The sequence below is a fragment of the Triplophysa rosa genome, linkage group LG6, assembly GCF_024868665.1.
Source record: "Triplophysa rosa linkage group LG6, Trosa_1v2, whole genome shotgun sequence".
Taxonomy (NCBI): Eukaryota; Metazoa; Chordata; class Actinopteri; order Cypriniformes; family Nemacheilidae; genus Triplophysa; species Triplophysa rosa.
The window spans coordinates 25,011,697-25,032,065 of NC_079895.1; the positions used below are offsets into that span (position 1 = coordinate 25,011,697).

The window sequence follows — 20,369 nt, forward strand, 5'->3', positions numbered from 1 at the left end:
GATGAGGTTATGATCCTGCTATAGATCTCACAAATGAGTTGTCTTAGTGTGTCTGTGTATTTCCGATGTGTGCCGAGATCAGCGCAAAGTTTTGGTTTCATGGTTTTGGAAAATTTACCTACAACCGTCGTTAAACTTCGCAGTCCCTTTTACTAACTGTCCCCCAGGTGTCCAATCCTGGAGGGAGAGTTTAGCCCCAACATTAAAGGGATAGTTCACCCAAAATAAACATTCCGTCTTCATTTACTCACTCTCGAGTTGTTCCAAATCTGTATAAATTTCATTGTTCTGATGAACACAGAGAAAGATATTTGTAAGAATGCTTGTTAACAAATAGTTCTTGGCCACCACTGACTACCAAAGTAGGAAAAATTACAATGGTAGTCAAAAGTACCCCAGAACTGTTTTCTGCACTGTGAAAAAAAAATTCCGTACGGAAATATACCATAAAAAAAAAAAAATTCCTGTAAAATTATATTTTCCCCATTTTTCTTGTAAATGTGTTGTCTTTATCTGTAATTTTATAGTTTTGACCGTATTTCAAAAATAAACTAAAAAATAACAGGAAAAATTCTGTAAAATTGCACTGTAGCCTACATTCTTCAAAATATCTTCTTTTGTGTACAACAGAACAAAGCAATGTTTCCTATATGATAGTCAATGGTGGCCAAGAACTGTTTGGTTACAATAATTCTTGCAAATAGCTCTCTCTGTGTTCACGAGAACAAAGAATTGTATACAGATTTGGAACAACATGAGCGTGAGTAAATGGTGACAGAACTTTCATTTATGGTTGAACTGTTCCTTTAAACACATCTGACTGTAATTTTTAAGGAAACCCAAAGACTTGGATTCACTGGTTCAGGTGTGTATAACAACAGATAAACTTTGCAGGACAGTGACCCCTCCCTCCACACGCAAGATCGGACATCTCTTCCCTAGTGAATACAAACCACCCTGCTTCTGCACACCGTATCATTGGTACATTGTTCCCGGTCCAGACATTTTGTGTTGACATGGAGCTGTGGAGCCAGGCAGCATCCGATCTTCACTGTAGCTGTGTGACTGTGCAGAGCTCGGTCCCAGCTGCAAAAGCAGGTTATAAGTTCCCGTATCAGAGATTCCCCTTCTGAACGCAAGGCCACCGCGCTGCGCTGTCGCCCCGCCCCGTCTCCGGGAGGACATCAGAGCACCGCGCTGGGCGGGTGTTCCCTGCACGGGAGCGCCGCTGAACTGTGCAGCCTGAGAGGCCATCAAACAGGCTTGTAATTTGCGTTTGGCGCGCCAGCGGGCCACTCGAAGGCGGGTTTTCTCCCTCCTCTCCCTCACCAGGTCTGCTAGCAGAGCCTGCGGGAGTGTTTGATCCAGTTCGCGCCGTCTGTTTGCGTTAAGGCCTCGGTTCGCGTTACGTCCTCTCAGCTGAGTTCGGCTGCGTTTAAATTCTTCATACAGGTTCAAGTCCTTGCGCCTCGGACGAACCTGTTTTTGGACCCCCGCCACAGAGAGCTGGGAGTCCTCATCTAAATGTGGGCAGAGAAAAGAGCATTAGGTTATTAGGTGTTATTAGTTCACTCCGAAATGAAAATTCAGCCATTAACTTATCCTCGTGTCATTTCAGCGACTTTCTTTCTTCAGCAGAACACGAAAGAAGATATTTTGAAGAACGTTGGTGACCAAACAACGTCAGCTCAATTGACTTCCATTATATGGACACAAAACCACTGAGACATTTCTCAAAATATCATGATTTATGTTCCACAGAAGAGTCAATTTGGACCACATGGGGTTGAATAAATGACAGAATTTTTATTTTGGCAAATAGCTAATAGTTAATAAAACTGAATTTAAAGGGCAAAACATTGAGAAGATCCACCACGTAATTTATTACATCGAATCAATTTCATAATGACGTCAAATAAGTTTTATTGGAAAAACTTAGTTGCTTTAAAAAAATTTACATGAAATTGTCAGATCAGTTAAGATTCCGTAAATGATGCAGTTTTGAATGCGGGTTTGTCAGCTTTTTCCAAAACAAAATTGTGACAGTACTTCTAGTCAAGCTATATGCCAGTTTCTATGTCACATCCGCTTTGAGTTTCGTGATAACGCGTAACCTCAAGTACCTTTAACAATGTTTTCAGGTCACATCAGTTTTCTTTTTGACAACACTGAGGATTTGCAGCGGTTTCACATTGTTGCTTAGTGGTTTCTACTTTTCAGAATGATATTTTATTCTACACAGAATAAAGAAGTCAACATTTCCAGAATGATTTTTTTATTTGAACAAATATAAGATGTGCAAGAGCATGCATGAAATACAAACAAATAATAACATAATACTGAATAGATGATTAAAAAAGTAAAAACGTACAGGGTTACAGGGCTTAAGAGTATAATATAGTATATACAGTAATATTCCGTTAAACTTACTTTTTGACAACACTGAGGATTTGCAGCTGTTTCACATGGTTGCTATAGGGTTCCCACTTTTAAAAGGACATTTTATTCTAAAATTGACTTTTATTTTAAAATAAGATGATGAAAAATAAGCATGTCCAGACCAATTATCTATAGCATAACTATAACTATGATGAATAGATGACTGAAATAGTAAAACGAGCGACAAGGACTTACAGTATAGTATACATGTTCCATTAAACTTTCATGTTGACCTAAAACTACCTAGTAATACTTTCAACTTTTGACAAACAAGTAGAAATTAAATACACAAGTTGAAACAATTTTTAAAACGGTAAATGTTCTAAAAGACAAAAACGGTCATATTTTCACAGGCGATTTGTAAATACTGTAAATATTTTTTACGGGCGATTAGGTGGGCCTCCCTGGGGCGTAACGCAGGTAATCTTTTATACATTTCTCTGCTTCTGCTTCTGTGGGAGTGAGAAGGGCTTTGTTCCTTATAGCAGCAGCTGCATGTTTAAAAAAAGAAAAAAAATACTTTATCAGGAAACAGACCAACAATCTGAAGAAAGGTAACTAACATTGTATTTATTCTAATATTTAGTTTAATAAGAACATGACTTGAACAATAATCGCTACTATATATCTGTCAACAAAATGATTCCATTCATTCAGGACGTACCTATTATCAGTTCTCCGATGTTTGTTTTTCGTAAGCCTCGCTTGTCTCCCCTCCCACACCAGTTGAGCTGTTTGGCCACACTGGTGGCAAAAACTTTGGTGCAAATTCTCCATATGGTTTTTCTCATAGTTTGCCCTCCACTATTAGACAATCTCTTCACCTAAAACAAATTTGAAACAAAATGACTTTTTCTAAATATGATCCGACATCTTGGTCACTGCTTGAGTTTATTATTCATACATAGTTTCAACAAATTCAGTAAGTCTTACCAACTTCTGCATCATCCCTCTATCCTTAAGTTTGTGCTCCAATCTGTCAAGATCCTCCATTGACATCACAGGGAAGACAAAATCCTCTTCATCATCTCCCATCTGAGGTGTGTTGCCCATAAGAGACTGAACCAATGCCGTCAGGTGATTGATTTTTGAACCCATCTCTCCTTGCAACTCTAGAATTGTCTTTTCTACAGCTGCAACACCATAGTCTATTTAGTTTGTTTAAAAACAGTAAAAATGTATAATTTGATCAATTTGTTCATACTAAAAGTGAAATCTTTAAACTTACGTGTACATCCATCGGTATCGAAACTCTCAGGAATCAGATCTCCCACATCAGAAACGGCTACAAAACAATGTGCACATGTTATAATGCTTGAAGTGAGATCAAATAGACACATTTTAGGAAAGCATAAAATAGAAAAGTATAACAAATATTGGCAGTTGACGGCGACTTTTAAAAACTTCAAATAAACTATAATTTAAAGAAACGATAAATGTGCCCAAAATATCTTAAGTATGTTTCTTAAAGACTTGTACTCAAATTTTAAACCCTTTTTACATTGTTTCTAATGTGTTTTCCATTTCTCCTTGTTGGCAAAGATACATTTTTGATAAAAAAAATCTAAAACAAAACACAGAAATTAAGCAGCAGTAGATTTTTTTTCGATTTGTTAACCCTGCTACCATATTTCTTACTTAAATAATACCATAAACCGAAGAATTGTCAGTAAGACAAATCTTACTACCCTAACAACCCTGTTAACATCAACCCTGTTACATTTACACATACCAGCATAATCTAATTACAAATCTTAGTTAACATAATTTAGCTTGTGATGATGGAAAATACTAAGATTTCAAAATTCTGTAATGGGTTAAAAAGGAAAAATCTTGAAATCATGAATATTATTCTAATTAAATGTCTGTGACAAACAGTTGACATTCAGGATTTTAGTAAAGCAGCTAAACTCACCTTTTCGTGTTGAAGCACGACTCTTGTAATCCCAATGATGAAGGCAATGCTTCACAAAATCTCAGCCTCGTAGAAATAAATTAGTTTTTTTTTTTAATTAAATCTAATTCGGGTTATAAAACAATTTTGTATTTTCAGCCCATTCCCAAGAATGGGTTCCCTTTGTGCCTGCCCATTTAAGAAAAATCATTTTTAAATTTCATGCAGAGCTTAGTGCTAAACATTAGAAATCTACTACCCCCAGATCGTTTCTGTAATATAGGGCAAAAATAATATAATTTACTGACCGCTTCTGATGCTCCAAATACAGTGAATATACAGTTATGCAAAACAATGTAACAGGGTTGAATGTAATTTTACAGGGTTGAAGGTACTGCATTTTTATGAAATATACAACACAATCAATGAATGCATTATTATTTATCTATTTATTCATTATTCTTTATTTATTTAACGGTTCACAAATCATTTACATGAACTCCAAAATACTGGAAAAGGAAGGGACAACAGTGTGTAAATCCAGCCCTCAACATGCCTGCCTGCCTGCAATTTTCAAACAATTCCTAAGATTAGCTGGTTGAAGTGTTTTAAGGAAGAATACACTGTAAACCCGAATGTTCAAAGAAATTAAACAGTTTAAGTAGTGTAAACTTAATTTTATATAAAAAAATTCCTAACTTAAATGTTTTGAGTTCCTGTAACTAATTCTTACTTTTGAGTTAGTTTAACTTAATTTCAACAAGTTAATTCAAGATGATTTGTTGAGAGTGAAATTCAGTTCCCAGCATGCTTTGCGTGAGACTGCATTAGGAAAGTAAATTTTGAAATGAAGTGTTATTTTATGAGTTTTTAGAAAGGAAAAAGCCTTGTTAATGATGAATGTTCAATTATCTTGGATATTTAGAAGAGTTTGTTGTGTTTTTGACTTTTGGGGTTACCATCGTTCAGAAGAGTGGTGCTTATGCTTAGGTTGTGGGAGGTGCAATAGCAGTAGTGTGTGTGTTGCATCACTCTCTGTGAAGGCTGTTTGTTAATTGTTGATGCAGCTGAACTGTTTAGGTTGTCTTAAGACCTTTCATTTATTTAGCTGTAAATAAAAAAAGTTACTTTGCTAAATGTTCAAAATTAGAAGGAGTCAACAACAGTACAACAAACTCAAAACTGACTAGTTTTGCTTACTTAAAATTGGGAACATCATAACTCAAAAAATTTGATGTAACTGATTACCTCAAATTTTTTGAGTTTTCCCAATTTATTCGGGTTTACAGTGTAGTGGTCCTGGTCCTTTGGAAGAAAGACTTAAAACTGGCAAAACATTTACATAAACCAGAATACAAACAGAAAGACGAAACAGATTCTTTTTGATCCACAAATGTTTGAGGAATAGTCAAGAAGTTCTGGTCTACTGGATTAGCCAGATCTGTCATGGGTGCCAGTGTATTCTACAAGGCTGAAACGTTATGAGTTGACACAAAAACGTTATGTGCAATCTACATTTCTCCAAGTAACTTTTTGGGTCCCCAAGTTGCCACCTGGCGGACCCTCGCTATGGATGAAACCGCTGGTAAGCATCCTCTCGAGGGCTTCGTCAACCACCTCACTTTTATGATTATGTTGATCTTTGTAAGGGCCCTGAGAAGTTGACAAAAGTTTGGGATGTCCTGATCTTGAATTATGAGTCTGTCTGTGTTCCCCTTCAGGGCTGCAGAAACACCGGATTCAGGACGGCCCGAAATGGTTCTTTGTTCTTTGACGTTCTTTTGCCTCTCTCCACTTCTTGCGCCTCCACCTCTGAGCCTTCTCGCACAGGTCAATGATTCTCTTCTTTTTCCCTGCCTCAATATTCCTTCTCCATCTCTCTCGCTCACTCCTGAGGTACTTTTCCCTGCGTACAGGATCAGCGTCCCTTCTCGCCCTGTACTCTCTATGTTTCTCAGCAGTTGTTTTTTCCTTTACAGTGTCTGTAAAAAGGAATCCAATATGAGGACATGCTCAGCTTCTCCGAATCAAAGATGCTTTTAAAACCGAGCATGACCTTATGCACATTCAAACGGCAGTTCTGAGTTTGATTTTTTAATTATTCGTATATTGATATCATCCTTTTGCCATCGACTCCGCTGTTATACAATACAGATAGATGCTTCACAAACAATCATTTTTCTTAATCTGCAATGAACATTCAGTTCTGTAACATTCAAAAATGTTTCGAGGATTAAAGAGTAAGCAGGGCTGAAGTTGGGTAAAAATAACTTACAAAGGCTGAGACAGGAAATGTCATTGTAGTATCAAATATTCAATTTCTTTTGTGCCAAGAAATGAATATTTGAGGGAAAGAAAAACAAACAAGAAAATATGATCATTATGATTACTCCTCAAACAAAAAAAAACAAAGCTTCAACAAGATCAATGCTTGAAACGGAGACTTGTGTGAAAAAATCAGTATCTGCAGGTTATTCTCAGCGAATTTATTAGGGCAACAAATCAAGAGAATGTTTCTCTGGACAGTAACCAGAAGTTTTCACAGTTCCAGTAACACTTTCCCAGTTTATTGTTTAAGCTGTAGTGATTTAGTCTTCACAACTAGCTGCTAGACTGACGAACTGGTTTTTCTATGGGCAGTTTGCTCTGTCAACAGTCCCTAATGGTATTTTTTTCAACAGTCCCTATTGTTCATTGTCTGTTTACACCATAAACACCATAAAATGTCATTGCAGAGATTTTATGAAATTATGGAAAATTTTGTGGTATTTGCCATCATGTTTTGATAGTTTAAATTGTAATCCGGAATGTTCTTGAAAAGTTTTCCCGTTCATTTTTCTGATGCTAGGCTTCAAAACGTCAGCAGAAAACTGCAAAGAAATGAATTTCCTCAATTACTTTCAATATAAACTTAATTTATGGACATTTCGGAACAGAATGGGTATCAGAATAGCAATATGAAGTGTTTTTTTTAATGGGTACACTTAAGTGACACTATGCATTTGGGTGAAGCTGTAGTCCTGTGGGTATAGACAGTTTTGCAAGACATAAACAACACTGGCCCAGAAGCCCTTCCTGTTTCAATTTTGTAAGTATAACAGGGCTCTAACTTATTTTGACTGAAAATTTTAGGAGCGCAAGCAAAAAATTTAGGGGCACATCTTAAATCAGCCTGCAATACAATTATTCACATTTTCCCCAAAATAACTACTGATACTGACAAATAAGTTCCTTGATGACCGCAGATTTGGTTCTGCTAATTTAAAAAGAGGCAGCGTCTACAGAGAAGCTTTGTTATTGATTGAAATAGAGAGACTTGTAATCCGAATTCATTTGAACCAACAGAAATTGTGTTTGTCAAAAAGTATATATTTAACTGTTTACAGTGTTGCACATGAAAGCAAAATGAAAAGTCTCGTGTTATTACGTTCTTGCGATGATTTTATTGTGTTTTATTGAGGACACTTTTCCTCATTTTCACACAACAATGTAAATGTAACGTCAAATAAAACTTAACAAGCGCATTCGCCTGTCATTCGTTCTTGCTGTGAACGGATTTGAAATGATCCAGCGCTGTCTCAATTAATCCACAAATAAATGACGTTTCCTGAACTCCTCAGCGGTTACTTTCATTTTAAATGTCTCACATATCAAATCGTTCGTCATCGGGCTCAAAAAATCTGTCACAGCAAACAGCGACTCGTAGTAATGCGCTAAATCAGCTGTGTGTGAAAACTTGTCAATGAGGACATGGATTGTTCGCATCCGCGACAGCAGCGGAACATCAGTGACGCGAGTGACCTGAGCAGCTGACTACAGTCTGCACTGATGGCGGGCTCGCGTTCTACTCGTCTTTCCACATGAAATAACAACTAGAAGAAATTCCAAATTTGCAGGTAGCACATGCGCGAGTACTTGTAAAAAATGCTCGCGCCGTCTCGAAAACTGGTCGCAAAATGCGACCATTTGGTCGCAGTCTGGAGCCCTGTATAATGTATGCATAATGTACTGTATATGTATAATAAGTTGATGAAGGTGTTTAACATTTCAGATATAAGTTCTAAATGTTCTGTTTGTTATATTTGTTACACTAACGTTTGTGTAGTGTTAAAAAACTGCAAAAGTAAGTGCTTCTAGACCAGTCTTGTTTATATTTACGTCTTGCAAAGTGGTCTATACAGTTATGACGTCATAACGCAATACTGGTCGTGTTATAACTAGGGCTTAGAAGCACCAGAAAAGGCATTACTTATGTCTACATGTTTATAATTGCCTAAAAAAAGATATTAAAGTAGAAAAAGTCATTATATGTCAAATACACTCTTAAAAATAAAGGTGCTTAACGATGCATGAGAACCTTTTTTCTAAAAATGAAACCTTTAACATCCAAAGTACCTTTCTGTTTGAGGAATTAAGGAACTTAAGCCTTGGATCTGTAGGATTTCTTAGTCATAGTTGGACTCATCACAAGGGAGCCAACCAGAGACCATCTAGACACAGCAACAGCAGCTCAACCAATGATGTGAGTTTAAGTCAAGACTATATTCTGATTGTTCGTGATATGAATAGATGTTATTATGGAGTGTGTGTATCTGTCTGATGACAATTGGTATTTTTGCAATTATTTCCAGTAACACCAGAGTCACAGAAATGAACATCAGCTTTTATTTAGAGATTATGAGCATTGAGTTAAAAAAATCTTTAATCTTATACTTACAGGTGGATGGGTCCACACCGATGAAGGATGGGATTGTAAATTCTCCTGTAGTGCTTGGACACTGAAGACCCTGAAAGGATCCAGGTAAATCGAGTGGGACCCCAAGCTCAGGTTCCCCCATTTGATGGTGAAGATCATGGTTGGAAAATTCAAACTTGGGTAAATTGGCTGCCTCTGAGTGTTCATCCTTCACACAGACAATCTCCACCTCAGCCTCCTCCTGTTTGATCTTAAGCGATGGTGCACCGAAGGTCATGGAGGTGGCAGTTTGGGATGGTTCTTCAGTCATGATAGGTGTTGAGAGGACACCGGTGTCCGCCATGTCTGTGTGCTCGGCCTCTGCAGAGGTCAGAGGGTTTGGACCCCATATTGGATCACTGGTCTCAGATAGAAGTTCTTGACTGTCCACCAGCTGTCCGCTTGAATTACCTACGGAAACAATATTAGTCACTTTCATATTATACGATCTCATTACATGTATCATAAAGAACATTTAAAAATATAATATTCAACTCAAAATAAAATAAAAACTCAATATTTTAAAATAGGCACAACTGCAAATTTCAATTGTGGCACAGACGCTTTCTTAAATGTACAAAACATAAATTTCACTGTAGTTTTTTCAGACCTCTACATCTCATCTCAATTTTTCAGTTGGCGCAGTTCAAATTTGGTACATGTCATCTCCTGTTTAAAAACTGTTGACACAAGCGATGCGACTTCTGAAACTTCAGCTGCGCCAACTCAAAAATGTTGATGTTACCAGTCATAACAGCATAAAATTTGAGTCGGGATGTGATTTTTTTGTTTTACAGTGTAGTGATGAGGCCTACATTTTTTACGGCAAATATATTAGCATAACATCCACCACAATCTACCCTGTTTCCAAGCTGCGTAAATATGAATACATCAGTGCAAGACAAACCATTTTTTGTTTAATATTCGTTGTTCTCTGTGTAAATCACTGTGTTGTTTGTATATGACCACAACTTATACCAAAATATAGTAAATACACGGGTCATTCCTGTTATGAAGCAGTAGACCTATGTATTTTCGTTTTTACTATGTTAACATGGTACAGGACACGTCCCGCTCAGTGAAGTTTTTTGGATTCAATTATTTTGCAAGGTTCCGCTCAGTGAAGTTTAATACATTCCCTGCATGTTCAGTAAAGGCTATAGAGCTCATCTGTTTATCGAAAGCCTGGGATGATTCATACCTTTATGACCTGAAGATCCATGGATCTCCTCAGTATAGAAATTCTCACTTCTTATTGGCTCATGAACAACATTTGGAGCTTTGGGCATGTGCGTCTGCTGTCTGACCCATGCGGGTCCACTGACAGGGGCAGGTTCAATAATTCTAGGTCTGGTGCAAGGGATTGGGGGTTTTGTACACGCTGACAAGGTGCTCGTTGGTCCTTTTCTGCACATCACCCCTGGTGGTGTCACAGCTCCATCACCCTGATACACTCTGTTCTGGTCTTTTGACGACAGGAGCGTAATATACTTGCGCATTGTTTTCATCTGAGAGCGGGACGTCTCCAACATCTTCCTGATGTTCTCGTTCTCCTTCTCTTTGACGGTCATCTCGCGCTTGATCTCCTCAAACTTGAGACCGACCACCCGGATCATCTCTCCTAAAACGGTCTCCACCGCCACGTTTACCGCTTTTTCAATGACGGCGCCCATCTGACCGCGCATCAGAGAGATGGTCAGATTCACATCCATTTTAAACGCGCTGATCGGACAGTCGATCGACGGAGGTCTGATCAGCTGAGTACACGATACGCTTGCGATTAAGAAAGTGTCGTTTAATCGGCCAACAGTAGAGTATATTTGTGTTAAAAAAGCGTTTTTTTAGACAAATGCCCAGGCACTGTGCGCCATTGGCCGTATGATGACAACAACACGGACGGGGCTGGAAGCACTTCCGGTTCAAACCGTGAGGAATGCGTAGTGCATTTTTTTAGCTCACTTTTGCTGGGGACACTCTGTGGAACGACACTGTAGAAAAAAAATCTAAAACAAAAAACAGACACACAATCAACGTCAGCTGAAAAATATGCGGACTACGCCAAATATGTTGACATGAAGAGAGTGGAAGTGGTTTGTGGTTTGACTGATATTGTAAGTCTGTGACAACAAACCTGCGTTGTCCACAAGTTACAGTTTTCTGCAAAATGTAGAGATTTTGCCGATGTTAAAGATTTGGAGTACTAATGTGTATTGTCTTCTTTAAGGGTAACACCTGAGTTTGCTCCAGAGTCAAGGTTTGATAATAGATCAGTGTAGTAAAACCAGTGCAAGAAATGGATTCACTGGGGGACATTTTTGTTATTTTTCCACTTTATTTACAGTATGTGAAATAGCGTTTGGCCACCATTTCATCGATAAAAAATCGAAATCCTCTACATTTTGAGGTGGAGCGTCTTGACCCCTTGAAATTCACTCCCTGGACTCCTTCTATATCCAGTCCTAAAACCTAAGTCTCCAAAAGATTTAAAGATACAATACTGTACTAAATTCAAGTCACTTTGACTTAAATATTTTTGAAAAATTCTTTTCAAAGGCAAATGATGGCTATAAATATAACTTTTGATCATTTTGAATGTTATAATTCCCATAGTTTTGAAGAGCTTAGTATTATTTAAAAAATTGAAAAATAATGCAAACTGATTATTTGCGAGCCATTTTACCTTAATTTTACATGCTCATATTGTGACTTTGAATAAACATTGGCATTGCACACAGTTATACTTGTAGCTTTCCTGTAGGTCAGTGGTTGGAGCATGGCGCTAGCAACGCCAAGGTTATGGGTTCAATCCCAGGAATTGCACTTAGTTAGAAAAAAACAAATGTATAGTAGTCAGTGTTGGGTGTAACTAGTTACTAAGTAATTAGTTGTTGTAATTTAATTACTTTTCCCTTGAAAAAGTAAAGTAAGGCATTACTCTTATTTTTTCTGTAATTTAATTAGTTACTTCTGATGTAATTAAACTAAATACTTTGTGTAAGATATGTGTGTGCAATAGTGGAATTGACATGAAAATTCAAAATCTAACTTTAAAATCCGTGCTTTAATGTATAATTCAAACATTTGTAATACTTTGGTCAGTTAATTATACTACTTCATGTAGTTTAATATTATTTATTTGAATGAATTAAATAAGCCGTTTCATGTCTATCCTTGAATCACTTAACTAATCAAGGTAGATATAGGATATAGAAAGTAATTAGTAATACGTAACTAAATACATTTTGGTGAGAGTAATTTGTACAGTAATCTAATAACACTATTGAATATGTAATTAGTAACTAGTAATTAATTACTTTTTCAGAGTAACTTACCCAACACTGATAGTAGTATAATACAATGTAAGTCGCTTTGGATAAAAGCGTATGCCAAATGTGTAAATGTAAATGTTGTAGTTGCAAGATGTTTTACAAGTTATTTACAACTTCAGTAGGAAAGATTCAGTGACATTTACATTGAAAATTGTCTTTTTTATCAGTCAACAGCAAACAACAGAAAATTAAAATTGAAACTTTTCATTTGAAGTTATGTATTGATCATGGTTATTAATTATTGTCATGTGATGTATATGCCACGCATATACATAGTATCTTAGATCATTCACGAGTGCCTGCATGAACTTGTGGTTAAGACATATACCGTAGGTTCCACCGACATATACTGTAAATTCCACAGGCATAAACTATAACTACAAACTAAAGTATTCATTATGAACTCTGCTGACAACATGCCAAATGCACTTGTTCTTCACACACCAGAAGGATACAAAAGCTGTCACTATGACGTATAGGCCTATCGTAAAACGTATATTAAAAATGTCCTAATATGTACCTTAGAGGTACTGATATGCACTATTTATAGGTGCAAAAGTGTACTTTTTGAAAGGGTTCCACCACCCCAGTGACAGCTTTTGTATACCTTTGCTACTGAGAGTGTGTGAATCCTTAGTTGTTACATCATAATTTCATGATCAGTCAATGGCTTTATTTAACATGTTGAAGAATGCACTAGAACGATTATCTGTATCCCTGTAATCCTCTTTTCCTAAACCAAATTATTTATTTTCATTAAATATAAGAGTAACCCTAATTATAGGTCTAATTGCAAAATACTAGTGCAGTAATCTGTCAAATGAACACACACATCTTACGATATTATATATTTAAAATAATACAAAGGTTAAGCATTCCTTACATCATTTTGATAAATGCTATTTATCAACAATATATGGTCCATGGGACCAATAATGGCCAAGCAAGAAACTTTATACACTTTCAGCTTGACATAGCCAAAGAATTGAAATAATACATAGAGGTTATACAAAAATATTTGGCAACATATGCAATAAGATCATGGGTTTGTGTTTTTTGACCAGGTGAATCGGGTGCAGCAATATAGGCAATCAATATAGTCTATAATGTTGTCCTGCGATAGTCTTGGTTTGACTAATTATATATTTCCATCCTACAGCATGCTTCTTACACACAGGGTTTCCATTAAGAGTTCCTTAGTCAGCCAGCTAAACCGCCATAAACCAGCGTAAACTAAAGTTGGTGTTTTCAGCAGTTGTAGTTACTATCTCTGATGTGTCCTTGCTTCTGCACTTTACGCATGTCTTCATATTCTGTGTTGTCTGCATCATGCCGTTTTACTTTCCTCTGAAATACAGTAAAAAGTGTTTCACTGACATGAAACCGAGGCACAAAACATGCTGTTTTATACTGCTTCACAATAACACATGTATCTGCGTGGCTATAGCTTAATGCTGCTAATTTTCTCATCTTTACGGTCTTATTTACTTTCAGGATATTGCGTCTGTATGGGGTTTTACCTTCATCGGCATATACGTTGGAATGTCAGAAGACTCAACTTTTGTGACCTACAAAAAAGTAACAAAATGAATGTAGAACTGCTCAATGTAATGTATATTTTGAATGCAGTTCTATGAAGGTTTGAAGAATAACTTTTTTTGCATGTTTTTCTGGGTGATTTAGTCTACTGTAGTGTTTTCCAAGAATTGACAAAAGATTTTGTTTTTCAAAAAAAGACTGAACAAAAGAGTAGGATGTATACAACAAGATATAAACATGATAGTAGATACAAAATGGTTATTAGTAGACAGTAATAAGACAACACGACTATAAATAAAATAATCAGAATTACCCTCAGTCTGATGTAGACACCGGTGATAATCGCACTATAGAGCAAGAGGAGCACCACCCAAATAAGCATAACACAGAGTAAAAGCTCGTATTTATTTCCAGGTGAGTTTGGTGGCGGGCAACTCTTTAGTCCAGATGTTGGGGTAGGGCATGAACACGTTCTCCCCGGTGGAGGAAAAGGAATATTACTTCCTTTGAGAAAATAAATAAACTTATATTATTGTTTTACATTACAATGGTATACAATTTTATAAGATAATTATGTATTATATACCTTGGAAAAGCTTGGTCTCCTTTCCTTTTATAGATTTGATTGGTATAGGTCTTACTTTGGATATCTCACAAAAAAACAGTTCGTCTTTGTGTCTGGCCTCCAGGTTTTTCAAGGTGAACTTGAATTTGTTTTCTCCCTCGCGCAACCATGTGCATTTTGAATTCATACTATTTTGGGGAGAAACCTCGCAGACAACTTCGCCCCCCTTCATTTTCAGCTTGGCATCCCATTCCCAGTCTTTGTGTTCATCGTGCTCACATGTGACATTGACCGATCCGTCTTCATTCAGCGTATGGTCCAGAGGGGCACTCACATAGAAGTCACCCTGTGAACACACTGAGGTAACAAACACAGAACTACATTAAGACATTCAAGACTTGTAGTTCAAACAAGCGCTTACATTTTGAGAAAAGAGTTTGATGTTGATTTATCCCCTGCGTATCCCAGCAGAGGAAAACAGCCTAGACAGATTTACTGATTCAGCCAAGAAGCTAAATCACAGCAACCAACCAGCTTGAATGACTTAAGTAAAATCATCTTATTGATGGTTATGACCAGTGCATGGTTGTACTAGTGAAATATTAATAACCAGCTTAACTAGCTTGTCGACGCCACACATAAAAAAATGATGGGTTATTTATCAACCCAGTGTTGGGTCAAAAATGAATGAACCCAACCGTTGAGTTATAAATAAACTGAGTTGTTTCAAGCAATGGTTGGGTCAAATATAAAAACAAATTAGGTGACTTTATTTGCCTCTTTTTGACCCAACCATGTGTTGAAGAACCCAACATAGTCCGTCTAAAACCTTTCTACGAGATCAGACATTCTTGAACCTAAAAGCCAAAACTCATGTAAGATATTTTTAATATAAAAGGCATACTGTACACAGAACAGTAATTGACAACAGAGTTACATATTTATGGCTTCTTACCATTCTGAAGAATGAGAAAAAGGCTGAAGGTGAGCAGAGTGATGGTGTCAGTCATGGTAACGTATCCTTGTCGGTTTGACACTGATGTGATTGGGGGGAAAGCTCTTCGGTTTGTTTTTGCTGGAGAAAGAAAAACAGGAAGTGTGTAGGTTAAGTGATCAGATCACCCACATAGCCTACATACTGTATGTGTCACAAAGTGTAGTGTGAAAATGGTGAAGAAACATCAACGCTTTCAAAAAGGGTTTCAAAACAAAAAAACTCATGCCAATGAAATCATCATACTTGATATTTTTAAACTGAGGGTTTTTTTTAATGCTAAAGGTGTACCAGTGTAAACACATCTCTCGGTAAGGAAGTGAGTGGGCAGCTTACTGGTAATAAGAAGTGATTGAAAGGAAAATGTTTGAAGTACAACCTTGTTTGGAAAAACCCATCTCCTACAATATGAGCAATAAGGTATTACAATATTGTCATATTGTTCAGGAGGGTGTGTCTCAAAATGTCAACCAAATCTTCTTTGTTGTTTTACATTAGTGACTAATTGATTGCGTTTTAAGCCTTGCGAGTCTCTTCTTTTAAGCTGCACACTTGTGCACAAATTTAATTGCAATCTCCATTTTTTAAAATTTAAATAAATGTCACAGCCTCATCTAAATCTTAAAGTTTTTTTGTGAATGTATTATATTTGTCACTTATTTAATTTATAATATTAGAATAAGCCCATCTGATGTTTTTTCACTTTTAATATAAATCTTCATTTTAGTCAACTGAAATACTGTCAAATGGTGATATCTGCTGCAATAAAAAGTTTTCGCATGAAATAATAACTATAGCCACTAGATGGCTCTACTTATTGTCTGCAGTGACGGTCTAATGAATGTAATTCCGCAAAGATGCCAAAATATGCTTGTTTTGTTTGGAAGGTGCAGCTCATAAATGTGTAAATTAACCTCACAGTGCAGTCAGACTTTGACTTTTTTTGTTCTTATTTGACAAAATGTAAAAAAAAACTTCATTCTGGTATAGTTCCATTTGTTTATTTCTTTGTGTATACATATTTATGTCTGAGATAGTATGTGTTGTGTGTCTGTATTGCCTTGATCTCCTGCAACTAATCTCACAAATTCATTTTTACTGTCTAGTCTGCATTATGGTTGGATGATTTTTATTTGACAATTGAACAAAACCTCATTTATTTCTATGGCTGTATGTGTAGTGTGTGCAAGTAGATATGTTTTAGTGTTGTGCATTGCGAGGTTACCCATCCCCTCATTTATGTGTGTGTCTGATCTGCATTGTGTCAGAATAATTTATTTGTATTTGACAAATCAAACAGAAATTCATCAATCAGTTCATTTTATTGGGAATGAAAAAAAATTTGGGACGATTTTTTTCACCTACTTTCAACTTATTTCTGTTTGTTCAGGTGACACATCATTTGAATTATTAGCATGTTAATGTCCTATTTGTGGTGAGGTTGTTTGTGACACTCATTTTGCAAACTAAGCTATTTTTTCACCACACATCCTGTTTTAAGCGCCACAAAGGGTGCTTCATCCTTTTCATGTTTTGTATAGGTGAGCTTCACAGAATTGAGATGCCCTGATGACTATATATCATGTCACATTATGTGTAATTTCTTGATGACACCAGAAAAAAAACAGAATCAGAATTGTTTATTGCCAAGTACAATGAATTCACATGTACGAGGAATTTGCCTTGGTAGGCTAGTGCATACAGTTAGAAAACAAGACTTAAAAAAGACAGAAAAAATATATACAACATAAAATTAAACTATATTCAACGAAACAAATTAAAGAATGTCAAAAAAGGCATAGACATTTTTTGCAATTTGTGCAGGGTGTACAACTGATTCACAATTTGTATGTGCAACGTGCAGCGTTCGTTGACCTTTTTATTGCTTCAGTGTTGCTTCAAAAGGCAGTATACTGTAATTATTAATTAAATGTAATTAATTAATAATTCCATTTAATTGCAAAGTTAAACACAGCCAAAGCTAGTGTACACTCTTAAATAATAAAGGGTTATTTTTTATGTCTGGGCAATAAGGTATACAGGTTGTTTAGAGTCAAGACTTTGTTCTTTGTGTGGCTATACAGAAACTGACTTTATAAAATAACCCCATCTTGAAAGGTGTCCACTGGATTGTGTGACGACTATAGCTCCAACTATAGCTATGATTTGAAGTTCTTGCTGAATAATCAAAAGTAATAAAAACTATGCCAGATAACTAATGAATTGTGTAATGTACGGAGCGGGACAACAGGACGTGTTTAAATGTTTTGCGAGATAATGCAAATATTTTTGCGAGGGAACGCAATGTTTCTCGGGGGAACGCAAACGTTTTGCGAGATAACGCAAAAGCTTTAAAAAATATTTTTCTCTCGTTTTCTCTTCCCTCTCCTATTTTTTCCACCAGCATGTCCCTAAAACGGCTCCGTAATATTTCGCTGCTTTTCAGGAAATAGAAAAATGCTATAAATTAGGCTGTGTTATCAAAGTTGACATGCCTTTTGAATACTTTTTATTGGTTAGATATTTGTAAAACCCAGTCTTTTGACAAACATAAAGGGTGACAAATAATAATGATTTATGGCAAAAAAATCACAAAATATGGAGATAGGGACAGGGTTGTTCATGTCACGCTTTTGCATCCTTACTACTTTTGTTAAAAACTTCACAGACAACTTCATTCTTGTTCATTTTGAGTTTGGCATTCCATCCCATTTCCAGTCTGTGTGTTCATCGTGCTCACATGTGACACTAGCCAGGGCTGCGTTCAGCCCCGACAAAACGTTGCAAAACGTTTTTTAAACGTAAACGGTGGTGCGATTGAACACCCTGTTGTGATGACGCAAGAGTTGAACTATGGCAGCTGAGAAGGCCATTCTTTGAGTTATTTTTGAAGAATTTTCGGAGCCTGATAAAATCGGTATAAATGCATGTTAAATACTGTAAAATACATGTATTCTAATATCTTCAATTGTTGCGTATACCGAGCTGCAGCAGACACATTTGTAAACAACTTTACTTCCCATTGTGCGAGCTGTCTCTTTAATACCGCGTGGGTTATACACATATTCCTGCTGATTGGGCTAAAATTCTGTCGTTCAACCCGGAAATCGTAGCAAAACGTTGCGCACCGGTTTGAGCTTGAACATGACCCAGGTTTCCATTACCCTTAAAAATGCGCAAATTGAAATAGCGCATTGAAAATACGCACACTGGAAACACGTCAATTTCGCAAAAACTCCCATGTATCGCAAATAAGTTCTCACGCTCGTATGAGGTGTTTTTTCAGGCAATATATTTCGCAAAACTGCAATGGAAACACTAGGTGTGTTCGACTTGACGCGGCGCTGCGCAGATCGATCGAAATCTGACTTGAAGCAGTGCATGCCGGTTAGAAATTTTAGGTTTGCTCGACTTTATGCGGCACCGCCGCAAGAATCCAAGTGGTACTTCCGCCTGACAACAGCAATGCATTCTGGTTAGACAATTTGTCTGACTTTGATCGGCGCTGCAGCCGCCTTAAAATCACGTGTGCCATTAAAATACCGCGAGAGCAAAACGAGACCAGCCGCCTAGGTCCAGGCGCTGCAGTTGCGCAAAGTCGGCTGCGAAAGATGACGACACACTTTATTCTCATTGGCCAGAATGTTCACGTGTATGTGTTGCGTGTTTATTCTGACACACTCGGTTACGATTATACTCACAAATTTGAATTTTTATATCACATTTTATGTTTATTGTACTGATCTTAATCCAAAAAATAGGTATTCCTATCATATTCACTTAATCCGTGATAAAGAAATGAATATCCCGTGGTGGCGTGGTCTGCTGTAGGTTCAGATCCTTACGGGAAGCACGAAGTGTCCCACCTGACGGCCGTCTTTTCACTCCTCCCCCGCCTGCAACCGGCTGATCTCGCCAGTCGGTGTCAGGCTAGTATGGGTCAACTCGAACAAGCCTTTTGTCCGACTTGAACCGGCGCCGATGCCACGTGACTTTCACGTGGGACATTAAAGTAGCGCGAGAGCGTTTCGAGAACAGCCGGCTTGCTCAACCGGCGCAGCATCCCGGATCGTGTACGACACCTCCCTCTACTGCAAACGGCTAATCTCGCCGATCGGTCTGCGCAGCGCCGCATGAGCTCGAACACACCTATTTTTTGTCGTATTTACAAGTCACGTGGCGTATAAAAAAGTCACATGACCATTCGCGGTACGTTTTAGCAGAACATTTGGAAAGATAGGATGTAAGGAATTCACCTTAAGTAGGCCTAATATCTTATGGCTCAAATGTAGGAAAACGAGTGAGTGCAGTATGGAGATTTATTAGGAACAGTGAGGTAATAAGGAAATATAGACATTTCTCTTCACTCTTTCATCAAAGTAGGTAGCACTATGCACTAAAGTTTGTTTGCAACCTGCCACAAAATGTATAAAGAAGAAGTACTGCCAGAATTACTTATCGCGAGAAGAATCAAAATACACTTCAATCGCATAACATAATTTAATGTTTCTCTCATGTTTGTTTATCTGATTGATTAGTGAGGTTCAGAATTGAGATGCACTCAATTGATAATCACATTGTTGTGTGAGAAATAAAACATAGGCTACAAATCATTTTCAAGTTTTCTGTTCATTACTGTCTGTTGACATGCATTAGTTTGAGTCATGTTTTATCAGATTTTAATCTAGAAAACGCAGGGAAAGAGTTGGAATTTGAGGAGGATACTAGTCTCAACATTAAAACTCTCTTAATTGTTTTGTGGTAGCACCATGTTTTTTAGGGGGGGGGTAACTATACAATAAATACATTAAATGAATTAACAAAACATTATAATGTATTTTATTTAATATTAAATACACAATTTTTGGTCTTGA

General features: G+C 37.0%; 2 protein-coding genes across 4 annotated transcripts; both read right to left on the reverse strand.

Annotated features, from left to right (window-relative positions):
* Positions 1-106: 106 nt before the first annotated feature.
* si:ch211-67e16.4 (uncharacterized) lies at positions 107-11,877 on the reverse strand. 3 transcript variants are annotated; one of them, XM_057335659.1, is made up of 6 exons: positions 10,270-11,839; positions 9,051-9,479; positions 3,668-3,724; positions 3,373-3,572; positions 3,104-3,263; positions 1,534-2,930 (listed from the first exon to the last, which is right to left on the reverse strand). In XM_057335659.1, the coding sequence occupies exons 1-6, from the start codon at positions 10,778-10,780 to the stop codon at positions 2,830-2,832; spliced, it is 1,458 nt and encodes a 485-aa protein (XP_057191642.1). In that variant the 5' UTR covers positions 10,781-11,839; the 3' UTR covers positions 1,534-2,829. The 3 variants fall into 3 exon arrangements, with proteins under 3 accessions (XP_057191641.1, XP_057191642.1, XP_057191643.1); XM_057335658.1 differs by lacking the exons at positions 1,534-2,930; positions 3,104-3,263; positions 3,373-3,572; positions 3,668-3,724 and adding an exon at positions 107-1,520 and having other exon boundaries at positions 10,270-11,877; XM_057335660.1 differs by lacking the exons at positions 1,534-2,930; positions 3,104-3,263; positions 3,373-3,572; positions 3,668-3,724 and adding an exon at positions 3,736-6,315 and having other exon boundaries at positions 10,270-11,875.
* Positions 11,878-12,384: 507 nt separating this feature from the next.
* Positions 12,385-15,683, reverse strand: si:ch211-67e16.3 (uncharacterized). Its single transcript, XM_057336209.1, has 5 exons — positions 15,457-15,683; positions 14,523-14,858; positions 14,250-14,440; positions 13,918-13,965; positions 12,385-13,744 (listed from the first exon to the last, which is right to left on the reverse strand). The coding sequence occupies exons 1-5, from the start codon at positions 15,509-15,511 to the stop codon at positions 13,646-13,648; spliced, it is 729 nt and encodes a 242-aa protein (XP_057192192.1). The 5' UTR covers positions 15,512-15,683; the 3' UTR covers positions 12,385-13,645.
* Positions 15,684-20,369: the final 4,686 nt, after the last annotated feature.